The 23,532-nt window shown below is 39.8% G+C and overlaps 1 protein-coding gene across 1 annotated transcript in view; it reads right to left on the bottom strand.

Annotated features, from left to right (window-relative positions):
• Positions 1-23,532, bottom strand: part of RORB (RAR related orphan receptor B) — a 240,210-nt gene that overhangs the window by 42,882 nt on the left and 173,796 nt on the right. The window contains exons 2-4 of the mRNA XM_027874642.1: positions 16,743-16,855; positions 12,373-12,514; positions 1,635-2,036 (exon numbers count right to left, since the gene is read on the bottom strand). Of these exons, the coding sequence (XP_027730443.1) occupies positions 1,635-2,036; positions 12,373-12,514; positions 16,743-16,855 (657 nt within the window). The remainder of the gene's footprint in view (positions 1-1,634; positions 2,037-12,372; positions 12,515-16,742; positions 16,856-23,532) is intronic.

The following is a 23,532-nucleotide window of genomic DNA, read 5'->3' as shown; positions in this document are numbered from 1 at the left end:
CTTCCATAGCCAGACGGTGGGAGGGGAGAGGGAGGAGGGGGAGGATATGGATGACACACCACCAGTCAGTAACAGGTCATGGCGACAAAGACCAAGTGTCTGTGTGTGTCAGAGAGAGTACATACACTGAAAGATCTGGGAAAGGAACCAAGTGTTCAAAGCCTATAGAATTGAAACTATGCTCAGACTTCCCCTGGAGTCTTATTTATAGGACTAGCCCTAGGCAGAAGCAGAGTAGGTGGTAGCCTACATGTTGTGATTTGAAGGCCCTAAAAGGTTTCAGTGACCAAAAATATCTCTTCCTCAAGCTGTCCATGGTGCCTGAAATTCCCATATGAACCATACCTTTGGAGTAAAGTGCAGAAGAGACCACTGTTAAAATCAAATAACTATCTAGGTGGGGTCACATATTAAACCACAATCTATTACTGAAGTTTTAGTTTCAGTTACATTGTGTGGTTAGCTATTCTATCACCTGGCAGGATCCTGATGAAATGTAACACAGAATAGCTATCTTGATGCAGAGAGAATGGGGGTCATGGAAATGGGGATCAAGAAATTCAGAGATTGGGGACTGGAGCACCTCAACGTAGGGAAAGTCTTGTTGGCTACAGGGAATGGGTGCCAAAACTAGGGGGAAGGAAGAAGAAAAAAACCTTTCACCTACTTTACAATCTGACCTATTACAGGACCCACTTGAATAAATCCTTTCTGACTGTTCTATCTTCTGCCATTATGATTTATGGCTTTCTAAAAATGACCTAAATTGTAATACCTAACATTTATGTAAACACTTACTATATACCAGCCACTGTGAAAACTGAGGCAGAGATTAAGTAATTTGCGGAGGCTCATGTAGCTAGTAAGTGTTTGAGGCTGGATTTGAACTCGTCTTCCTGACTCCAGGCCTGGTGCTTTATCCACTGAACTAGCTAGCTACCCAAACAATTGCCAGCTATGTAAACTATCAAACTACATTTAAAACAAACAAATAAAGCAAAACTCTTCCTCAGAGCCTAGCACAGAATGTTGAATGACTAGCATCTTAGATGTGTAAGGGACCAAAGAGGTCATTTAGTATGAACCCCTCATTTAACAGGTAATGCCAAGGCCCAAAGAGGTTAACTTACTTGTCCACGGTTTCAGGACTGAAAATAGACCCCAAATCTTCATTACTCTTGACATGATACTAGCTATCTCTAGCACTATTTCACTTAGAACTTCCAGTAAGTAGAGTGTAGGCGTCTTCAAGTCAAGCACAGTTTTATTTTTGCCTTTGTATGCCCAGCATGAAATGCAACGTCTGGCATGTACATCAGGTGCTTAATAAACATTTGTTGGGTTCACTTGAATTATGCATACATTATTTATCCTCCAAAAGTTCATACCACTGTAAAACAAATGCAGCCCTCCTCATTGATAGCATTTCCTCATTTCTTTTCTTTCCTTGATAAATAGTCATTTTTTGGGGGGGGAGGTAGGGAAGGGAACAAAGAGATTTACTGAAATAAAAGTAGAATCCCTGCTTGATTCAACTTAAGTGATCCAGATCAGACTTAGGAAAGTGTTCACACTGGAAATGGCTGAAACTATTTGTAGGTTATAGTGTTTGAAAAGGTGAACAATTCACTTACCTATTTCAGTCATGGTTATCCCTGGTGCTAATTGCCCATTGTTGAAAGAGCTATAGGTAAACAAGTTGGGTACAGAAGTGAGGTCATAGATAGGTTCTTGCTTTATCTGTTTGATTCCAGTCATATCCAGTCCTGATTGATCTGGGGACGGCTGGCCCGAATCCACATTGTAGTAGCCCTCGGACTTTGGCAGGTCAATGACATGCCCGTTGGAATAGGTGCCACCTGTCTCGTTGTTCAGGTTGTTCAGGCCATTGCTGATGCTGCTGCTGTAGACCCTGGCAAGGGCCTCTGCCTCCCCATTCTGCTGCTGCCGCTGCTCCTGAAGCCGTTGCTGGTGCTTTTGCACTTCTGCATACAGGCTGTCCCTCTGCTTCTTGGACATCCTCCCAAATTTGACAGCTGAGTTGGGAGGGAAAAACAGAAAACAAGATTCAATGTTTTCTCTTCTCAGTCCTTCAGACATAACATTCCATCTCCCCTCTGTGAGCCTTTGCCTGGAATATACTTCCTTCTACTCTCTACCTTGTAACTTCCTTCAAGGCTCAGCTCACATGTCACTTCCTACTATAGGCCTATCCTGAGGTCTCCAGTTACTAGTGCCACCCTGTTCTCTCCTCTCTCTCTCTCTCTCTCTCTCTCTCTCTCTCTCTCTCTCTCTCTCTCTCTCACACACACACACATTTAGTTAATATGTTGTTTCCTCCCAATAGAATGTAACCCCCCCTTGAGGGTTAAGACTATTTAATTTTTTGTCTTTGCATGCCTAGCATTTAGCACAGTGCTTGGAATGTAGTAGGCATGTAATAAATGCTTGTTGAGTTGAGTTAATCCCAGCATCCTAAGTGATTGGCAGCAGCTGTTACTTCAGAACTGAAGGTTTCTCACTGCAAACAAATGCACCAACCACTCAGTTGCACTGGGGAGATTCTTCACTAGCAAACAATTTTGGACCACAGTGCTAGATTGACAGAGAGCCTAGAAAGGAGAGAGAAAATCATAGAAGTGTAAATTTCTGGATATTTTTCTTTCTCTTGACTTAAGAGAAAAAATATGTAAAGGCCAAATTCCTGAAAAGACACAACTAACTAGAATGATTTATCTGCTGTTCCCAAATCTGGACTATATACCATAGTATTACTAAATTCTGTGGGATAGCTTGTGCATGTGTAAACCCTAGGTCCTTTTCATTGTCACATTTCAGAGTTTCTCCATCTCTGTATGCGTCTTCACTTTTCTTCTCACCCCCTCCCCCAGTAACAAAACATTACATAGAGGGGATGTGGTACATTTTGTAGACATTGCAAACCTATATAACATGAAATATATATCTCCTGTCTTTAGGTTTCTCTATCAGTCAGAAGCAAAATAAATTTAGTGAATTGGCATGAATTCTCACTCTGGGCTGGAAGGGACCACAGAAATCATAGACCAAGAGACCTCATTGGGGTAGTGGTCAGAGCATTGTAATTAGGTCAACATTGGTTTAAATCCTTCCTCAGACATAGTTTGTTGTATGGCCCCAGGCAAGTCATCTAACCTAGCTAGGCCTCAATTTCCTCATTTGTAAAATGAGGGAGAGAGGTAGATTAGATAATCTCTGAGATTCTTTCCAGATCTAAGTTTTTTATCCTATGATACAAACCACACCTGAATTGGAGACACATTCAATATCCACCAAACACTTGCATAGGAAATCTCTTCTTTCTTTTACTTTTTTTTCTTTTCCTCTGTCCTCCATAAAATCTCCCTCTTTAAGCAATATCCCTAGCCATTCCTCTAAGAAAGGAAGAAGTCCTGGAAGTAGTCATGGGCTAACCAAAAAAGGGTTATTCTGCTTTGAAAGTCTTTTTCATATGCCATTGGAGTTAAGCCTTTTAAGCTATTATTGACAGTGAGATTTTTCTCTATGTGTGTTGTCAGCTCTCTCAGACTTCATGAGTTTCTTGAGATCAGGGACCATGAATTCTACATCTTACTACAAGACTTCAAATACCTGCCAATGTTTTGGACATTGGTATTTAGTTTAAAATAATATTTTAAATAAAATATTTAGTTTAAAATAAGAATAGGGATGAAGAAGATGATGTTAATGATAATGCAGAGGATCTCCATTGGGCAAGTTTTTTTTTTGACAATGTCTTCCTCTCCCCCCCCCACTTTTGCTTCCCTCGGATGCTGAGATGTGGGAGTGGAGTGTAGGGCAGGATGATCTGCTTAGGTCTCAGAACAAGAACATCCACGCTCCCTTATTGTTACAAGAAGAGGAAGCTTTCAAGGACCTTACAATTAAACTTCCAACAATCTGTGTTGTCCCCAAATGGAAAGTGCTGCTGCCTAAATAGGTAATGAGTTTCCAATCCTTGGAGGTCTCCTAGGTGGAAGCTGGATGATTTCTTGTTAAACATATTATAGAGAGGATTTTTTGCTCAGGTAAGGGTTGGACTTACTGGCCTCTGAGGAGAGGATCTGGGTTGGAATTCTGCATATACCACTTATATATGTGACTAATATATATATGTTATATGTGACCTTGTATAATTCTATGAACCTTTCTAGGCCTGTTTCCTTTTCCACAAAATGAGGGGGTTGGTGTAGGTGACATTTTGAGGTTTCTTCCACCTTTAAATTAATAATCCTACAGTGCATTCTAAATTAGAATAAAAGAATATCAGTGTAGGTGAAGCTGGGAAGGTAGTAGTTTGTTACCAATGGTGCATTATATGAGAGGGAGAGGTTTAAAAAGACATTAATAAAAAGCAGGAATAGAAAAGGAGGTGGGTTGGTCATGCAGCAAGAATCAGAGATAGCAAATGGACCTCTGGAGTTTGGCACTGATATCTGGGGAGTGTTAAAAGAGGTAGAGGAAAGTCCCTAGTTTCTTCAGTAAGTTTTCTTTTGGTGAAGTGGAAAAAGCATGGGGATGTGGAGACAGAGGACCTGGGTTTGAATTCACCTCAGACACTATGTGACCTTAGGCAACTTAACCTCTCTGGGCCTCAGTTTCATCACCTGCAAAATGAAGGGGTTCTATTCAATGGAATCTAAATTTCTTCTAGTTCTAAATCTATTTGGCTTCACTTATAGAGCATATCACCTTCTTTGATGCAGGTTCTTTGCAAGTGTCTTTCATGTCATGCAATCAATTCCAAAATATGTCTATAGGTAATCTAATCTAACCCCCTTCACATGATGGTGGAGGAAACTGAAGCCCAGTAGCTTACTTCAGAAACTTGCTTAAAGTCACATAGCTAGAGGGTGTTTGAGTATCCCCAAGTATTTGGCACAGTGCCTGGCTCATAGTAAGTAATTCATAAATATCCATTGATTGACTGGGGCTTAGGTCTCCTGATTTCTGGTCTAAGCCTCTTTCTACCCTACTATGCTATATATTTGTTAAAAAAAAGTTCTCAAAAGACTGCTTGCATCCACAAATATTTCTAGAAAGACATTATCTTTTCTAAGAGGCTTTTTAGTGAATCCAGGAATGTATACCAATTGAAATAGAAATACTGCCAAAAGTTTGATTTGAATTCATCTCCTGCCTATTTGGGATTAGAAGTCTGTATCCTGAAAAGCAACATGGCCTAGGGGGTAGAGAATTGGCCTTGAAGCCAGGGAAGATTTGGGTTCATGTCTTGCCTCTTACACATGATGGCTATGTGATCCTTGGAAAGTCGCTTGATTTCTCAGTGTCCTAGGAAACTCTAAGGTCATTAATTACAGAGAAGGAAAGGGTGTTTCCTCATCTGAGAGTTCCCTCAATCAATGAAATCACAAGTCAAGTCTGTCTCCATCTTCATCTGCTTCAAATAGAGTACAAATGCTAGGATTTTTATGTGTCTATTTCTCTGTCTCTGTCCCTCTCCTTCCCTCTCTTCTTTCCCTGCTTTCTTCCCTTTACCTCCCTCTCTCCCTCCCTCTCTCCCTCTCTCCCTTCCCTTCTCTCCCCTCCTCCATCTCTATACTTGGTCCCCCCTCTCTACTCTCTCACTCCCTTCCCCCTCTCATTTTATTTTTATAATAACCTTGCAAGTTAAACACTATTAAGTATTATTAACACTCATGTTACAGATGAAGAAACTAAGGCTGAGAGAGGTGGTTCAGTTACTTGCCCTCTTGTTCACACAACCAGTAAGTATCTGAGATGGGATTTGAATCTAGATCTTTCTGACCTGAAGTCTGATGCTCTTTCCACTACTCCATTAAATTTGTTTTGTTGTTGTTGCAAAAATGGATTTATCTACTTTTTCTATAGACAGTCCCTTCCTCAGTGTTATTTGTAAATAAATCAATTACATGGATAAATCTCAGTAACAAAGCTTAATCCCTAGGGGATACTCTCTGTTTTTGATGGAATAGAGAGTAGGGACCATTTGCTTTTTGTCTTTTTATCTTCATCACTAAACTGTTGTTTTTGTCTGTCCTTCGAAGAGGGTTGACATTACAGGGTGCTGTCTTGACTTGTCTGTGAATTGGATTTAAGTGAAGCACAGTGCCTGGCACATAGTAGATGCCTGCTCAAAAAAATTCTGTTGATCTTTAGAATATTTACATCTTCTTACTGCCTTCACCTTAATCAGAACAGTACACATTTGAAATGGAAAACATCTTAAACTTGAATTTACACTATCATTCCGTTAATCACATCTCTATATGCACAGAGGGAATACTTTCACCCATACACTGTAAGCCTTCCAAACACTTAGCATAGCACTATATACTAGGTGAATGCTTAAGAAGTAGTCAGCTTTTTTTTTGAAAAAACACTAAATTTGACATTAGTAGACCTAGGTTTAAGCTCCAGCTCTGTCATTTGCTAACTCTGTGACCTTTAAACTTTTCTTAAGCTCTCTGAGTCTCAGTCTCTACAGCTATATAATGGAGATAATAATATTTGATTGTTTGCCTCAAACAGCTATTGTGAGGACCAAATGGGATAATGATTAGTAAATGCTTTAGAAGCTACAAAACCCTTTATATAAGGTAATATTGTTAATATGAAAATTGGACATTTTTATGGTAGTCTTTACTTTGCCCTTTTATGGTGATCTCTCCTTACAACCATTTCTACCCACATATTGGAAACAGTGGTGTGTAGATAAGAATCCTGGCTGTGTCACCACAGGAACTAGGCTTAAATACATTCTATCTTTTATTACACATGTGGCCTTGTGCAAACAACTTCACCTTTTCAGGTCTTAGTTTTCTCATCTGTACAATGAAGGTTGAGCTAGATGACTTTCCATGTCCCTTACAATTCTAAACTTATGATCCTAAATAAATTCTTGGATTTGGCTGTAGAATCTGAAGTTGAACTAGAGTTTCTGGAGTTGCCCAAGGATAATATGACTGATGGGGCAGTCAAGTGGCACAGTGGATAGAGTGCCAAGCCTGGAATCAGGAAGACTCATCTTCCTGAGTTCAAATCTGGTCTCAGACACTTACTAGCTGTGTGACCCTGGACAAGTCACTTAACCCTATTTGCCTTGGTTCCTTATCTGTAAAATGATCTGGAGAAGGAAATGGCAGACCACTTCAGTATCTTTGCTAAGAAAATCCTAAACGGGGTCGTGAAAAGTTGGACATTCCTGAAAATGACTGAATAACAACAACATATATTACTGATATTTGTAATCTGAATGGATGCTTATTAATAGTGAATTATATGGTTAAATAAGTTTAGTTTGACTAAATTTAGTTAGATTGTTAGAGATTGCCTCTTGTCACTTTCCACTTATTGCTGTTTATAGCAATTTTTCTTTTTCACTTGATGAATGTTGTCAGAATGGATTAATGTTTCCTGTAGCAGACTTAAAAAGAAAACTTTGGGAAACTTTAATAAAAAGGAAGCACTTTCAGAATGATTCAAAAGTCAAATTTATCTGTCAGTAATTCACTTTATGAGAAATGGAGAGCTGAACATTGTAAATAGATTGTTTTGAAATGAATCATAATGACTACCATGTGCAAACATATCAACCAGCTCAAGGTATGCAATTAAGTATCTAATTATATGGACTTTGTCACTGAGCAAGGATGGTGTTTCTGGGCTGGTGGAATGGACCAGAAGGTTCTGAAAATCCTTGATGAAATATTAACTATAACCTTGATCTTCTACAGGGGTATGTGACTTCCTAAAGGATTTTATAAAGTAACAACTATAGGAAATAGAGATATGCGGGAAAAGCATATTAGTTGGCCCTCTAAATCAGAATAATGACCTATACAACCCAGGGTTTTTGTTTTTTTGTCACCGCAAGATGTTTTGAACATAATACTTTTGTGCAAATACATCTAAATTTTGGACAAAGATGGGATGATATTTTATTTAGTTTCCATTTCAGGCTGTAGAACATTATTAGGGAATGATAATGATGATGATGATGATGACGCTTAAAAAAAGGAACAGTCTACAAGGATGTTTAGAGTCCTTCAACAAAGACATTGAATTTTACAGGCATGAAAAGAGCTCGGCTAAAAGGAAATTAAGTAAAAGAGTAGTGTTGGAAGGTTTGATAATTTGTTTACTACACACCCAATCTTAATTTTCAGCTTTGGCCATGCTAGATTTCCATCAGTTTGCTGGATGACCAGGAGTTGCCAATTGGTGGTAGTTGCTGTTTATAAGATCATAGATTTAGAGAAGGAAGGCAACTCAGAAGACATCTAGTCCAAACCTCTTATTTTATAGATGAGGATACCACTCCCAAAGATATAACATGGTTTGTTCAACATGGTAGAACCAGGTTTTGAACCCAGTGTGTATGACTCCAAATCCAGCACTCTTCCCCATGCACTATGTGAACTTTATAAAAGTCACTTAACCTGCCTATTCCTAGGAAGTTGGACTGGATAGTCTCTGAATTTTCCTTCTATCTCTAGGTCTATGATTCTGTTAGCTTATAAATAACTTCTTGTTGTTGTTCAGTCATTTTCAATTGTATCTGATTCTTCTTGACCCCATTTGAGGTTTTCTTGGCAGAGATACTGGAGTGGCTTGCCATTTCCTTCTCCAGCTCATTTTACAGATGATGAAACTGAGGCAAACAGGGTTAAGTGACTTGCCCAGGGTCACACAATTATTAAGTGTCTGAGGCCAGATTTGAATTCAGGAAGACTCATCTTCCTGATTCCAGGCTCAGCACTCTATTGTACTGCCTAGCTGCCAAAAATAACTTTAGGAATGGTGATAACTACTCTGGGGGAATTATGGAAGTCTCAACAGCAGTTGCTGAGGATGCCCTACAGGGGTGGGAAACCTGAAGCCTTGAGGCCACATGTGGCCTTCTAGATCCTTTAAGTGAAGCCTTTTGACTGAATCAGGCCACACTTGATATAGAAGGCCACATGTGGCCTCAAGGCTGCAGGTTTCCCACCCCTGTCTAGCAGTTTAAAATGTTTGAATGCGCAGCCATGGTCAAGGGAAACTTCCTGTGGACAAGTGGGGCAGCCAAATACCTTGAACAATTGTCAGAATGAAGCAAACTTCTCACAAATCTGGCAAATTAATTCCCCCCAATATAGGTCTGATCATGTTACTCCCCAACAGCACTGGTTTCCCAGTGCCCCTCAGATGAATCACAAACTCTTCCGTTTGGCGTTTAAATCCATTTGCAATCTGATTACAGTCAATCGTTCTATACCTATGCTGGTTTTGCATAGTTCTCTAACACTCAATCTATGTTCTAGTCAAAATGGCTTATTTGCTCTTTCTTGTACACACCATCTCTTATTTCTGTGCCTGTGTACAAGGTAACCCTCTTTACCTAGAAAGCTCTCCTTCCTCACATCTGCCTCTTGGAATTCTTGCTTCAGTCAAGGCTTGACTCATGTCACCTCCTAGACAAGGTCTTTCTTGATCCCCTCTTTCACTCCTGCCCAATTGTCTTACCCCTGCCTTGCCTCCTCTCCCAATCACTTTGCAATTTGTATTGCATTGATTTTGCATCGACCTTCCTTAATACATATTTCTCTCCAGTGGGGTCTAAGTTCATTTCTGTTTTTGTATTTCCAGAGCTGAGCACAGTGCCTGGCAAATAATAAATGCTTGTTGAATCAAATTAGATTGAGCAGTCTTAGTCTGGTCACTATTAATACCTTTAAAGCACTTTGGGAATGCTTACTTTAACCAGTCCAAGACATAACATTTTGGACCACATAAAAGCTTCAGAAAAAATCAAACCTCCTCCATATGATACAAAGAAGAGACTTTTCACTTCAAGAAAGAATTCCATTTTTTCTCCCCTTGCCTTCTTCTCACCACTCATTTGGCATGTACTCATCTGCAGGAGGAATTTGGGAAGTCATTTCTGGCATCTTCAGGATGGTTATTTGACCCATGGTTTGACTGCTTATCATCCTCCTTAGGTCTCCAGTGTCTTTAGACATCATATTGTTTTTATTTCTCAGAGACTTATTTAATGGGGTTTATTCCTTCCTCCTGTGAGAATGTTATTCCACTATTAAATAGCCCCCAGAACCTTCTCATGCCAGGGTAGGTGAGGAGCCTCCTCTCCTCTGTGGGCTGAATTAAATCCCTACTGACTCCTGGCCTGAGTCCTCTTGGATAGTAACTCTTTCTTCCCCATGATGTCATTCAACATCACAAATCCTGATAGTGAGAAGAGAATATGTTTTCTTTCTTTCCATAATAGAATCAAATATCAGACCCAGAGTCAAGAAAACCTGAGTTCTAAAATGGCCTCAGACACTTACTAGCTATGTGACCCTGGGCAAGTCAGTTAATCTCTGTCTACCTCAGGTTCCTCAATTATAAAATGGGGACAATAATACCACCTACTTTGTAGAGCTGTTGTGAGATAATATTTGTAAAGTGCTTAACATGGGGTCTGGCACATAGTAGGCATTTAATAAATGTTTCTTTCCTTCCTCTCTCCCTTCCTTCCTTTTTCTGCCTTATTTTCTTCATCTGTAAAGTAAGGATAATAGCCCCCACCTTCCAGAGTTATTGTGAAGAACACTTGTAAAGTGTTTTGTAAAACTTAAAGCACTATAGAAGTATCATCATCATCATCACCATCATTACTATTATTCAGGGCTCACTCCTCATTTATAAATGAGACTTTGAAGCTGGTGTCAATTAATGTGCTGCCCTCACATTGTAGAAATGAGTTACATAACCCACAATTCAAATTCATGTGTAATCCTGCTAAACCAATTCCAATGAATACTATTTTTAGCCATTCACAAAATTCTCTTTTTCCTCCTTTTCTGGATCTTCTTAAAAGCATAGGTCAGATCATGTCACATGGAAGTCTCTGGTGAGATGATTTAGTTTCTAGATATACAATCTCTGGGAGCAGCCCTCTATGCAGATAGCAAGGGAGGGACAGAAACATGATTGGTTAGAAGATGCCTACATTCGTTGCTCCTTTACGTGTTCGTAAATCAAAAAGCATTTCCTTGATGCCCTTAGCTGAAGAAAGGCAGGTTCCTTGGGGAAGGTGTGGGGTGGATGTCTCTGGGACAAAGGGAGCTGCAGATTCAAATGACATACCTGGAAGGACTTTCCTGTTTAGGGAAGGCAGGCTAAGGACCAAGTATTTTATGTGTTAGCTGTCAAGCTTTGTGTCAAGTTGAATTTATCCAGGTACTTAAAACCATGCCACACACTAACTCCAGTTGCCCTCAAAGTGTGCTAAAAGTAAATGAATGATAATTATCATCACTTTGAAATATGAATATAGAATCACCTCTTTTTTTTTTTTTACAAAAGTTTATTGCTAAGAACTGTAACAGAGAGAGTGTGACCAGAATCTCAGATAGCTGAAGAGATCAATCTGATCATAGGGGTCACAGGGTCATAAAGTAAGACCTCAAGGGGATCTGAGAATTTATCTAGTTCAATTCTTCATTTACATGTGAGGAAACTGAGGCCCAGAGAGGTTAAATGACTTGCTCAAGTCACGTGGGAGATAGCATCAGGGAGAAATGCCATTTCAGTATTTGTTGGGATCCCAAGATTCCCTGCAATATGCTGGAAAAGGCCAAATGGCTCCCCCTCCTTCCCCTTCTCCTTTCCCTTGCTCAAAGCATTACTTCCTTCTTACCTTTATTCAGGAATTAGTTGGGGGGGGGGGAATGTGGCTTTATCCATGAAGTTCATAGTTGAGGAACTTACAGTGGTAGCTATTGTGAAAGGGTCCCTATTGTGTTAGATTCTGGGGCAAATTGTCCTAAACAACTCTCCAAATACACACTGGTCCTTGACAGCTGGGCTTTGCTAAGGGTTGGTTGTGAACTGGAAGATGGATTTTAGGATAAGAGCAAATCATCTGCAAGATAGACCTGATCATATACAGCAGCTCATGAACCCTGTTTCTTACAAGCAAAAATCTATCAGGCTTATTAGCTGAACTCACACCTAACTAGCAGGTGTGCCCCAGGTTAGGCATGTCACTTAGCCGATCTCTTTAGCTCCCTGTGTTTGCAAAGCTTTAAAAAAAAAACATTTTGCTTCCTCTACGCACCTGTTCAGCTCGTTACTTTCTCACCAAACACCCTTGGATATGTGTGTCGTTCCCTCTCCCTCCACTCCCCCCAAAAACCTTCTATGTTTCCAGTTAATATGCTATCAGATTGGTCTTTTCCCCCCCTCTCTCCTCTTTCATATTCCCACCCTCTGGAAACTGTAACAAGGGGTTTAAATTGGCTCCAGCAAAGCAGCAGCCATTTGAAAAAGCTTAAATAGGAGAGCAAGATGTTAACTCTTTACCATCTCGAGACATTCCTAGGGCAAGACACTTCTGCAGCCGGCAATGTTGGCACCGGTTTCTGTTCGTTCTGTCAATTAAACAGTTTCTCTGCCTTGGGCAGGAGTAAGAAGCATTGTTCTGCTGGCTCCTTCGAAAGAATCCCTGGAGGGAGGGAAGGAAGGAGAGGATGAGAGAGAGAGAGAGAGAGAGAGAGAGAGAGAGAGAGAGAGAGAGAGAGATATTTATAGGAAACAAAACCCAAGAACCATTACCATGCATGGATGGGGATGTTCTCTATGGTGAGGTTTCTTTGGAGGGGATTCACTGTCAACACAAATTTGTTTATGTGTAAAAACTCTTTGTATACCTCCCTTTGGATCCTGCTCAGGTTCTCCCAAATGCAGACTTTCTCCAGGAAGAATAAAGCAGCATTTCATGGACATGACAGTCACAGAAAGGTAGAGTGTCCCCAGAATGTGCTATGTAAACTGATAAAGTAGGAATAAGCACAGAACCTAAGGTTTCTGTTTGTCCTTCAGTCCTATGTGAGAAAATGGGAACAAGCTTATGTCTAAGCATAGGATTATAGATCTGAGCTGGAAGAGACTTCCACTCTATCTTTTCCCCTTTTACAGATGGGAAAGCTGGAGCCCATGGAGGCTAAATGACTTGCCCAAGATCATAAAGAGAATGTGTCCTCCCTCTGGCACTTATTGAATTGGAACCTGGGTCCACTGACAGAGTCATTGTTCTTCTCACAGTACCATCCTGCTCTAGGAAAAGTTGAATGAAGTGGATTTTGCAGCTGCCAATACATATACATACACACAGAGAAACAGAAACAGACACACATACACAGACAGCATGCACATACACACACAGGTTCTGAAGGGAAAAAAACATGGGGTCACAGCTTGGAAAGAACTCAATGGTGGTGTGTATCATCTTCTCCACTAGAATGTAAGCTGCTTAAGGGCAGGGACGGTTTTTGATTTTTATTTATATCCTTGGCACTTAGTTTAGTGCTTGGTACTTTATAAGTACTTAATAAATGTTTATTGATTTGATTTCCTAAGTGTCCTTGAGTTAAACACTTGACCAGAGTCATCAGTCCCTGTGTTTTCCCAGCTATCTAATGGAACCTAGACTCCTAGTTAATTACTTGCTGAACCTCAGAAATTAATTTGAGGACAGGCCAACCATCTCATTCCAGTATCAGAACCAGCCTTGGGTTCTACTACCTCTTCCCCCATCCTCAGCAATAGCTAATGCCATGCATTGAAAAGAACTAGCATCATCACAGCATAGGCATGAGTATGATCTATCCAATGGAATGGGACTATGAGATTTAAAGGGTGACAACAATGGGATCCAGAGGTGTAATCATAGCAGAATGAGAGATCTGGATGGCAGCAGAGACTGGATTCACAATGAGATTGAAACTGGGCTGACACTCGAGGATGAATAATTGCATTGAAGTTACGACAAGTACCAGAAAGAAAGAACATGGCTTCCTGGAATCCATGAAAACAAGTCATACAGCATCATTTCAGCAAATATACCTTGATTAACAGTGACATGAGACTTACATTTCAATAAGCATTGTGTGGTTTGTACCTTTTGGTGCTTAAGAACGACTTAGTCAAAGAGCTGATGAAAAACTGTGGAGCACAGGTCTGATACTGACTGAGAAACATTTTCCTGAAGCTATAGCTACAGGCTTAATTTAAGGCCAATTTGACACTAATTATGAAGCATTTCTTGCTTATCTGTTGCTCATTATTGCAAATGTGCTTTTTGGCATGAAAAGTAGTTTCTGTTTCAAATTTTATTGAATGAACAGGGATTTGAATGAATGCATGAGCTGAGTCAATGTTATTTAAAAATGAGTTGTTGGTACTGACTTGAAAATAATGTCACAAAACATTTGAGGGTTGATGTGGAGTGCTGCCTTGCTATTATTAAAAAAATTCTTTGAGGTTCTTATTTGAAGAAAATTATAGCATGTTTTAATTTCTTTTAATCATTAAATTTTTTTTAACTTTCTGTGGTTCAGGATGTCATTTTAACTCAATGCTCAGTACCCCATAGAACAATAGCTACATTCTTTGCTGAAGGTTGATTTCTATTCAAAGAGGAGAGGCAGAAGGGAGAAGATGACAGGAAGCCAGAACACTTAAATGCTATTCCCAATGTGGCTACTGACCTGTTGTTTTAAATTTGGCAAGCCATTTAATCCTTTGGAATCTAAATTTACCTATATTCTAATTAGGTTGATTATAGCATAGAGAAGAAAATGTTGGCAAAATGGTTTTGATTCTAAATGGAAAACATTTCTTCATACTTCGAGATTCTTTTTTCTTTTCCTTTTCATCTAGGGTTTGTTTGTTTTACAATTAAACATGAACCAGTTTCACCTGACATTGAACTAAGTGATGCAACCTTTCAAGAAATATTAATGTGAAAAGGAATGGATTATATAAAAAACAATAGAGGTGAAGTGTCTTTCCCTGTAAGAGAAACATCTTAACTCCAGTATCTCAGAAAGTTAGGAAAAAATTATGTCTATTTGCCCAATGAGAAGTAACAATTGATGCCAGGAGAGGGAAGAGAGACAACGTCATTTTACCTTTACTGTAGGAAATGGTGGCCAGGGAAGGAACCAATGCATGCAGCTTATACATTTCCAACCTTTAATTATAAAGCTGTGGTGCAGGAGAATATTAAGGGACATCTCTGGAGGTTCACAAAAGGATTAACAGTAATCATATCCAAGGGAGCTAGGGATGTTGACTGGTTACTGAGATAAAGCTTTTCTCTTTCTTTTTTCTTTTATCATTTATTTCCTTTCCCCCCTCTTTTTTTGGTGCCAATTTCAATTACAGGGATCACACTTTGTGTGAGCATTATAAAAAGACTTGTCAATTTCTCACCCAGCATCACTATTCAATGGTGTTACAATGGGCTTTGTTTCATTTATATTTGAAAGTTTCTTCAAATGAAGATCGGATCTCAGAATCTATGACTGTGCTGTTTCTCGCCTCAGTTTACTGACATTAAATAATGATTCACTTTGCTTGCATCTTCAATCAGGTCCGTAATTGCTCTTTCCAATAACTGCACCTGTAATGTCACCTTTCCCCACACATGCTGTGCTGCATTTTACATGTTCTATTTGCAGTCCTAACCCATATGACTTTGAAACAATCGTGTAACAGTTCTCATTTCCCTCTCCGTATTTGATCTATAGTTCCCTTTTTACTTCGCATCATTCATTTTGTAAACTTGTTGTTATGTATCTGATTTTGTTAGCTTTAAGATTGGATACATGTTAACTGTTTCACTTCTGTTAGGATTTCTTTGAAAGGGAGCTGCTCACTTAAATTCTTTTGATTTTTGGAAGACAGGAAGACAAGGCAGAGGAAATAGTAATGGGCTTGGAATCAGGAAAATGGTTTTTAATTCCCAGTTCTGTGACTAAGCATAATCATAAATTAGAGATGGGAAGAATCTTAGAGGTCATTTGATCCATCTTAATAGATGAGAAAACAGACATTCAGAGGTAAAGTGAGTTAGGATCACAGGTCTAGAGCTAGGAAGAATCTCAGAGGGTATTAGTCTAACTTTCTCATTTTACCAGGGAGGAATATGAGGCCTATAGATGAGAAATGACTTTCCCAAGGTCAAACAGGTAGCAAGCATCAGCAGTAAGATTTGAATCCAGGTTCTCGGACTCCAGAACCAGTGTTCTTTCCCCTCTGCCACACTAGATAAGGTCACATATGTAGCATGTGATAGAGTCAAGAATTAAACTCATCTGATTCTAAGTGCAGCACAGTTTCTACTTTACCATGCTGACTTTGGGCAATAAATTTGCCTACCTAAGCCTCAGTTTCTTTATGTGTAAAATGATTTTGACCTAGATGACCTCTAAGATTTTTTTTGCGGTTCTAAAATTCTTTTGGCTTTTCTCCTTGACCATGAAAGTAAATTCCTTTTGCAACAGTTAGACTGGCTTCCTCTTTCTCAAGAGACTCAGGGAAATGTTTATAGCTATCACCTTACAATATTTATTTTTAACCTCTAATTTGCCCTCACAGGTAGCAAGTGCCCTCGAGTTTAATGGGGACGACACTGCTAACACAGCAAGCTGCTGTATTTATGTGGCTGCTGTGCATGTGAATAATTCAGGACCTTAAACAAAAAGCAGTTTATAAGGCACTGTTGGCTGGTCAGTCAATTATATATACACACACACGTTACATATACACACATACATATACATATACATAAATATATATATACATACACATGTATGTATATAATGAATTAAAAGGAAGCCAGCCAAGTGCCCTGTTGCTTTTGACCAGGTTCTATGAAAGTCTCATACCTTGCAGCCTTCACATGTGATGACTCCGTAGTGGATTCCGGAGGACTTATCGCCACAAATTTTGCATGGTATCACTTCAATTTGTGCTGAAATGGGAAAATAGACATTTTGAGCTCATAAGGCTCTTTTCTTCTTCTCTTCCTTTCTCTCCCATCTTCTGTTCTTTTCTTCTTTCCCTAACCACAAAAAGAATTATTTTTTCTCTCCTGGCAATTGGGGCTAAGCGACTTGCCCAGGGTCACACAGCTAGTAAGTGTCAAGTGTTTGGTCTGAGGCCAATTTGAACTCAGGTCCATCCTGACTTCAGGGCTGGTACGCTATCCACTATGCCACCTAGCTGCCCCCACAAAAAGAATTTGAAAAGACTAGCTTGGCCATGTGTCCTGCGTCCTTCTCAGTATTGTGCTGTTCCAAAGCTCTCTTTAATCCGATTCTGACTGATTGATAGGTCCTCTCCCAGAGTTCCTTAGTCATTCTCAGGCTGAGAAGCATAACCAAGAACTAGATTTTTTTTTTCTTAAATTGATCCTCCCCAGAAATATATATTCAGTGGGTTTCTTCCCTCTTTCTACTTTGAACTCTAATCTCTAATCAATCAATTAATCAATAATCTTTTATTAAGTACCTAATACATACTAGGCACTGTATTAGGTGCGAGAGTTAAAAAAAGTGAAATAGTCTCTGTTCTCAAGGAGCTTATGTTGGAGGGAATACAGGTAGATAGATAAGTAAGTAGAGGATATATACAAAATAAATGTAAAGTGATTTGGTCAGGGCTGTGGTGTGGTATGGGCTATTCCTGTTCTTAAGAAGTTTATAATCTAGGGGCAGCTAGGTGGCGCAGTGGATAGAAAACCAGCCCTGGATTCAGGAGGACCAGCCTCAGACACATAACACTTACTAGCTGTGTGACCCTGGGCAAGTCACTTAATCCCATTGCCTAGTCAAAAAACAAAAACAAAAGCAAAAACAAAAAAAAACCAAACAAACAAAAAAGAAGTTTATAATCTAATGGGATAATGCAAAATGTAACTATGGAGGCCTGATTCCAGTAAAGGTAAGGTGGAATCTCACTAATCAGAGTTCAGGAACCTGGAGACAGAATCCAATTGGTTCTGATATAGCACTTATCTGACTGACCCTTAAAGGATACTGAGAAGTGGAAGCGAGGAAGGAAAGCAACCTAGGCATGGAATGTTCAATCTTTTCATTTGTGTCTGACTTTTTATGACCCCATTTGGGGTTTTCTTTGCAAGGATATTGGACTGGTTTGTTATTTCCTTCTTCAGCTCATTTTACAGATAAGAAACTGAGGCAAACAGGGTGAAGTGACTTGCCCAGGGTCACACAGCTAGTAAGCGTCTGAGGCCAGATTTGAACTCAGGAAGATGAGTCTTCCTGGTTCCAAGGCCAGAGCTCTAGCCACTTCACCACCGAACTGCCCAGGCATGGGATAGATGCTTCATAAATACTTCAGTCTAAGCAAAAAGGGCAGGCAGGAGATGGAATGTAGTATATGTGGAACAGCAAATTAGCTAGTGAGTAAAGGAAAATGTGACTGAGAAGATAGGCCACAGCCAGACTGTTAAAAAAAAAAAAAAGCTTTAAATGCCGAACAAATGAATTTGCATTTTGTAATACAGACAATGGGGAATCACTGACACTTCTTGAGCTGGAGAGTTACTAAGTTACTACATGGTCTGAACTGTGATTTAAGAGTATTAGTTTGGGGGCAGCTAGGTGGCGCAGTGGATAGAGCACCGGTCCTGAAGTCAGAAGAACCTGAGTTAAAATCCGGTCTCAGACCAAACACTTGACACTTACTAGCTGTGTGACCCTGGGCAAGTCACTTAACCCCAATTGCCTTAAATAAAAAAAAAGAGTATCAGTTTGGCAGCTGGAGGGTAGATTGAATAAGAGAGAGATTAGGTGAAGGAAGGCAATTCAAGAAGCTACTGCAATAATCCAGAGAGAAGGGATAGGACTAAAATTGCTCTTGGCATCTTCTTTCCTCCCACCCACAGGCCTGTTTACCTACAAGAAGACAAAGCTGCCCCCAGACCTGATGAGTCTCAGTTTCCCTGAGGCAGCTCTCATCCACCTCCCCATTCCTTCTTCTCCTAGCCAACATAGGTAGGCCCATGACAAAGTTGCCCCTGGAACCTGATTGGTCCCACCTGTCTGAGGCAGCTTTCTAGTTATCTAGGGGTGAAAAAGAAAAAAAGTCCCTGTGACATGAAGTCTGTACTTCTTAGACCTGGTGGGTGCCTGAGTTTGTATGAGTTGCCATACCCCGGTGACCTATTGACTAGATGCATTTCCAGATGGAGATGAAGAGTGCTACACCTGGAGGAGCTAAGTGCCATTGAGTCCTTGTTTCTTGTCCTTGCTTTGCTAGGGCAAGGTCAACCTCTTTCTGTAAATATTTAATGACTCAAGAATGCCTCATTTCATCCAGCATAGATTCTGAACTAAGAAGGTGCTGGTGCTAGAGGGGTGGGGAACCTGTGGCCTCGAGGCCTTGTGGGGCCCTCTAGGTTCTCAAGTTCAGTCCTTTGATTGAATCCAAACTTCACAGAACAAATCCCTTTAATAAAAGTTTTTGTTCTGTAAAATTTGGACTCAGTCAAAAGGCCACATCCAAGGACCTAGAAGGCCACTCGTGGCCTCGAGGCCATAGGTTCCTCACCCCCCAGTCAGCTAGACCCATGGCCCTGACAAGCCTGAATGAGGGTGGTGACTGCAGAGTGTTTGAGTGCAGACGATGGTACAGATGACAGAACTGGCGGAATCAAAGAGGTCTAGAACTCGAAACACTTGACAACTGACTAGTTATGAGGGGTGAGTGAGAGTGCACAAGGATGATTCACATTCAGCATCCAAAATTGAGCTCCCTCCTAGCTCTTCCTCCTTTGGAACTTCCCAATTACTATCGAAGGCACCACTCATCCTCCCCATCACCCAGGCTTGCAACCTAGGTGTCATCCTCAACTCCTCATTCTCTCTCAACCTCCATATCTAATCTGTTGCCTATTCACTTTACCTTCATAACACCTCTTGTACAGCCCCCTTCTCTGACACTGCCATCACCCTTGTGTGAGTCCTTATCACCTCACACTTGGATTACTGCTAAAGACTGCTGGTGGGCCTTCCTTCCCCAAGTCTCTCTCCACTTCGGTTCATCCTCCACTCAGCTGTCAAATTAATTTTCCAAAAGCACAGGTTCGACCACATCACTCTCCTATTTAATAAACTCCAGTGTTCTCTCTATCATCTTCAGGATTAAAAATAAAATCTTCTGTTTGCCATTCACAACCTTTCGTAACCTGGCTCCCTTCTACCTTTCCAGTCTTCTTGTACCTTATTCCGAGCCATGTACTCTTTGATCCAGTGACACTGGCCTCCTTCTTTTTCTTTGCACAAGAGACTCCATCTCTAGACTCAGTACTTTTACAGGCTGTCCCTATGCCTGGAATACTCTCCATCCTCATCTCTGCCTCCTGGCTTCCCTGGCATCCTTTAAGTTCCAGTTAAAATCCCACTTTCTATAAGAAGCCTTCCTGATCTCCCTAAATTCCAGTACCTTCCTTCTGTTAATTATCTCCAGTTTATCCTGTATTTTGATGGTACACAGTTGGTTTAATGTCTTTCCCATTAGAACTCCTTGAGATCAGGAACTGTCTTTTGCCTTTCTTTGTATTCCCAGGACTTAGCACTGTGCCTGGCACATAATAGGCACTTAATAAATGTTTATTGACTGACTCCTAGGTTGTGAACATGGGTGGCTGGAAGAATGGTAGTACCCTCAATAGAAATAAGACAGTTGGAAAGGAGAGGGTATCACCTTTTTTATCCTTTAATGACATTTTATACAAGATCAGAGGACCAGAAATGACCCTTGCCCAGAGATCCAATTCATATGCTAAGGTAATTATAATTACCTTAATGTCCACTATTTTTTGAGTGCCTACTAGTTGTCAGGCTGTGAAAGATACAATGAAACATATGACATACTTTTTTTGTTCTTAAAGTAATTTAGTTAGGGAAGTAAAACTAACATATGTGAAATCATGTGAGAAAAATTCAATGCCAAACTATATGAATGTGTGGCACCAGCTATGTGTTCAGTAAGAGTCCAGTGAAGGGACAGATCAATGTGGATTGGCTTAGAGAACTTCATGAAGGAGGGAAACTTTGATCTAGGCCTGGATGAGCATGGTGTCATAGGATAGAGAGGAGAACCTCTTTATTGTGGGATTTAGAGGGCAATAGCTAGAGAAACATGAGAAATAGCATTGAATGAATAGAATGGGGTTATAAAATGGAGTGCTGGGACAGCTAAGTGGTGCAGGAAATAGAGCTCTAGCCTTGGAGTCAGGAGGACCTGAGTTCAAATCTAACCTCAGATACTTGACACTTAACTAGCTGTGTGACCCTGGGCAAGTCACTTAACCCCAGTTGCCTCACCAAAAAGGGGAAAAAAGACAGAAAACCCTAGAAAATGGAGTGCTTTCCAAACCAGGTGAACGGCTTTAGAATTGATGGGGCAAGGTGAGATGAGATAGGCAATAGGGAGCTAGGAGGATGGAACAAGGGAATGATATGATAACAGTGGTGTTTTAAAAAAATTAGTCTGGGAATGGTATGCAGGACAAACTGGTTAAGGGGAATAATCAAAGACAAAGAGATCATTTTAGAGATTAGCACAATAATTTAGGTATGCTATGATAAGGGCCTGAACTAGGATGGGTGGCAGTAAGCTTGGAAGGGAAGGGACATACTTGTGAAACATTTTGAAGAAGATATGAAAAGATTTATTGAAATTACATGTAGTAGCTAGAGAAGTTAAAAAAAAGCACCATTTCTAGCTTGACTATAGGAAGAATAGTGGTAACACTGATAGAAATGGGGAATATTGTTACGGCAAGGTGGATTTTCTTTGGCGATTATGGAAGAGAAATAATGAGTTGAAGTTTGATCTATTGAATACCATGGTGTCTCTTGCTAACTCAAATACAATTCATTTACAAAAGTCCTGTCCTGAAAGAAATAGTCATAAAAGCTGATATTTATGTGATATTATCACCCTCTCTCCCCATTTTATAGATAAAGAAACAGGGTGGTTGATTTTTTTCTCCTGGGTATGTAGGAAATTAGTGACAGAATTGGTATTGGAACCCACTTTCTTTGACTCTAGTGTGTTGATTGTTAAACTATGGCCCAAAATTGGATTGTTTTTTGGGGGGTCAACCCAATTTTTCTTTTGTCCAAATAGCTAAGAGTATGCCAGATAGATGAAGCAGAGATACTGAATTATTTTCCTTCTGAACTAACAATGCTTGGAAGGTAGGATAGTAGTTTGCTAAACCTTTAGGAGAGAGGGATGCCTTTACAAATACCAAGAATTCCAATATGCCAAAGGAAGGAAACTAGTAGCTTCCCCAAAAGGACTGAGTACATGCATCTCCTACTGATATAAATAATCAGTATGTTTTGGTGAGATCATAGTATCTCCTTCTCCCCTATCCCTCAGGCACAAACTATAAATACAACTCTTTTACTCTTTATTTGAAATAATAATAACAATAGCTTACATTTATTTAGTCCTTCAAGGTTAATAAGATAACTTTGGTTATCTCATTTGATTCTTACAGCAACTTTATAAAGTTGATATTTCAAGTATTATTATACACAATTTAAAGAGGAGGAAACTGAGCTCCAAAGTGGTGAAATGACTAACTCAAGATAACACAGCTTTTATCAAAGGTAGATTTGGAATACAGGTCACACCTGACCTGCAGTCCAGCATTCTTTCCTACCAAAACACACTGCCTATAGGGTTTCAATTGAGTTGGTTAAGAAGTCTGAGACATCAACCAATTTTTCTCAACCAGACACCTATTTATATCAATTAGAAGTTAGAATTTAAATGGAGGTGAATCTCTGATTTGGTGGGTTTTTTTTTGAGGAAACAAACAGATTTCTATGAAAGTCAAACATAAAGGAATCAAAAGAAAAGGTAATTGTTTTAATCATTTAGTAGCCTTGACTAGAAGTCAGAAAATGTAAATTTGAAATCTGGCTTTGCCATGTACTAACTGTATGAACTTGGGCAAGACATAGTTTCTCTGTGTTCCCAGTTAACTCATCTATAAAAGGACAGAGACCCTACTGACCTTATAGCATTGTTGTGTGTGTGTGTAATACATTTTGTAAACTATAAAGTGTTGTATAAATATGTCAATGATCATTATTGTTTTAGCTTCTGGTCGTGGAAACTGATCCTTATTTTCTCATGGCTATTTGTGGGTTTTTATGATTAGGGTAATGGTCTTCATGTTGTCCCAATATTTTACAAAAATGACTAAATTCCATTGTCCCTATAAATCTGCAGCCTTAAAGAAAATGTTATTAATAATGTGCTTTCCCCAGAAATGCACTCTTATATTTTTACACTACAGAGACCTGACTTAAAGAGTCTAAGATAAGATGGTGGCCTTGATTTCTTCAAACCCATCTTAGTTGGGTCACATGTTTATGTTTATGTTGACATTTTAATTTTTCAGAGGGGCTGAGATGAATTAGCTTGCCTAAAGACAGAGATGGGTAGGGGGAGAGTAAAAGAGAGAGAGAAAGGGAGAGAGGCTGCCATTTTCTGACTAGCCAGGTGGCCTTGGATGGAATGACTCAGAGGGTCAATGACCAAGAAAAGGGAAATGGGAGCCTAGAAAAACAATTCTTCCCCCAGGCTGAAGAATTATAGCTATGATGCTAAGCAGCATAAGGCACA

This window comes from Vombatus ursinus, unplaced genomic scaffold, assembly GCF_900497805.2.
Source record: "Vombatus ursinus unplaced genomic scaffold, bare-nosed wombat genome assembly UNPS02014807.1, whole genome shotgun sequence".
NCBI lineage: Eukaryota > Metazoa > Chordata > Mammalia > Diprotodontia > Vombatidae > Vombatus > Vombatus ursinus.
The sequence above is the reverse complement of the archived record's forward strand: the minus strand, read 5'-3'. Positions and strand labels throughout refer to the sequence as shown.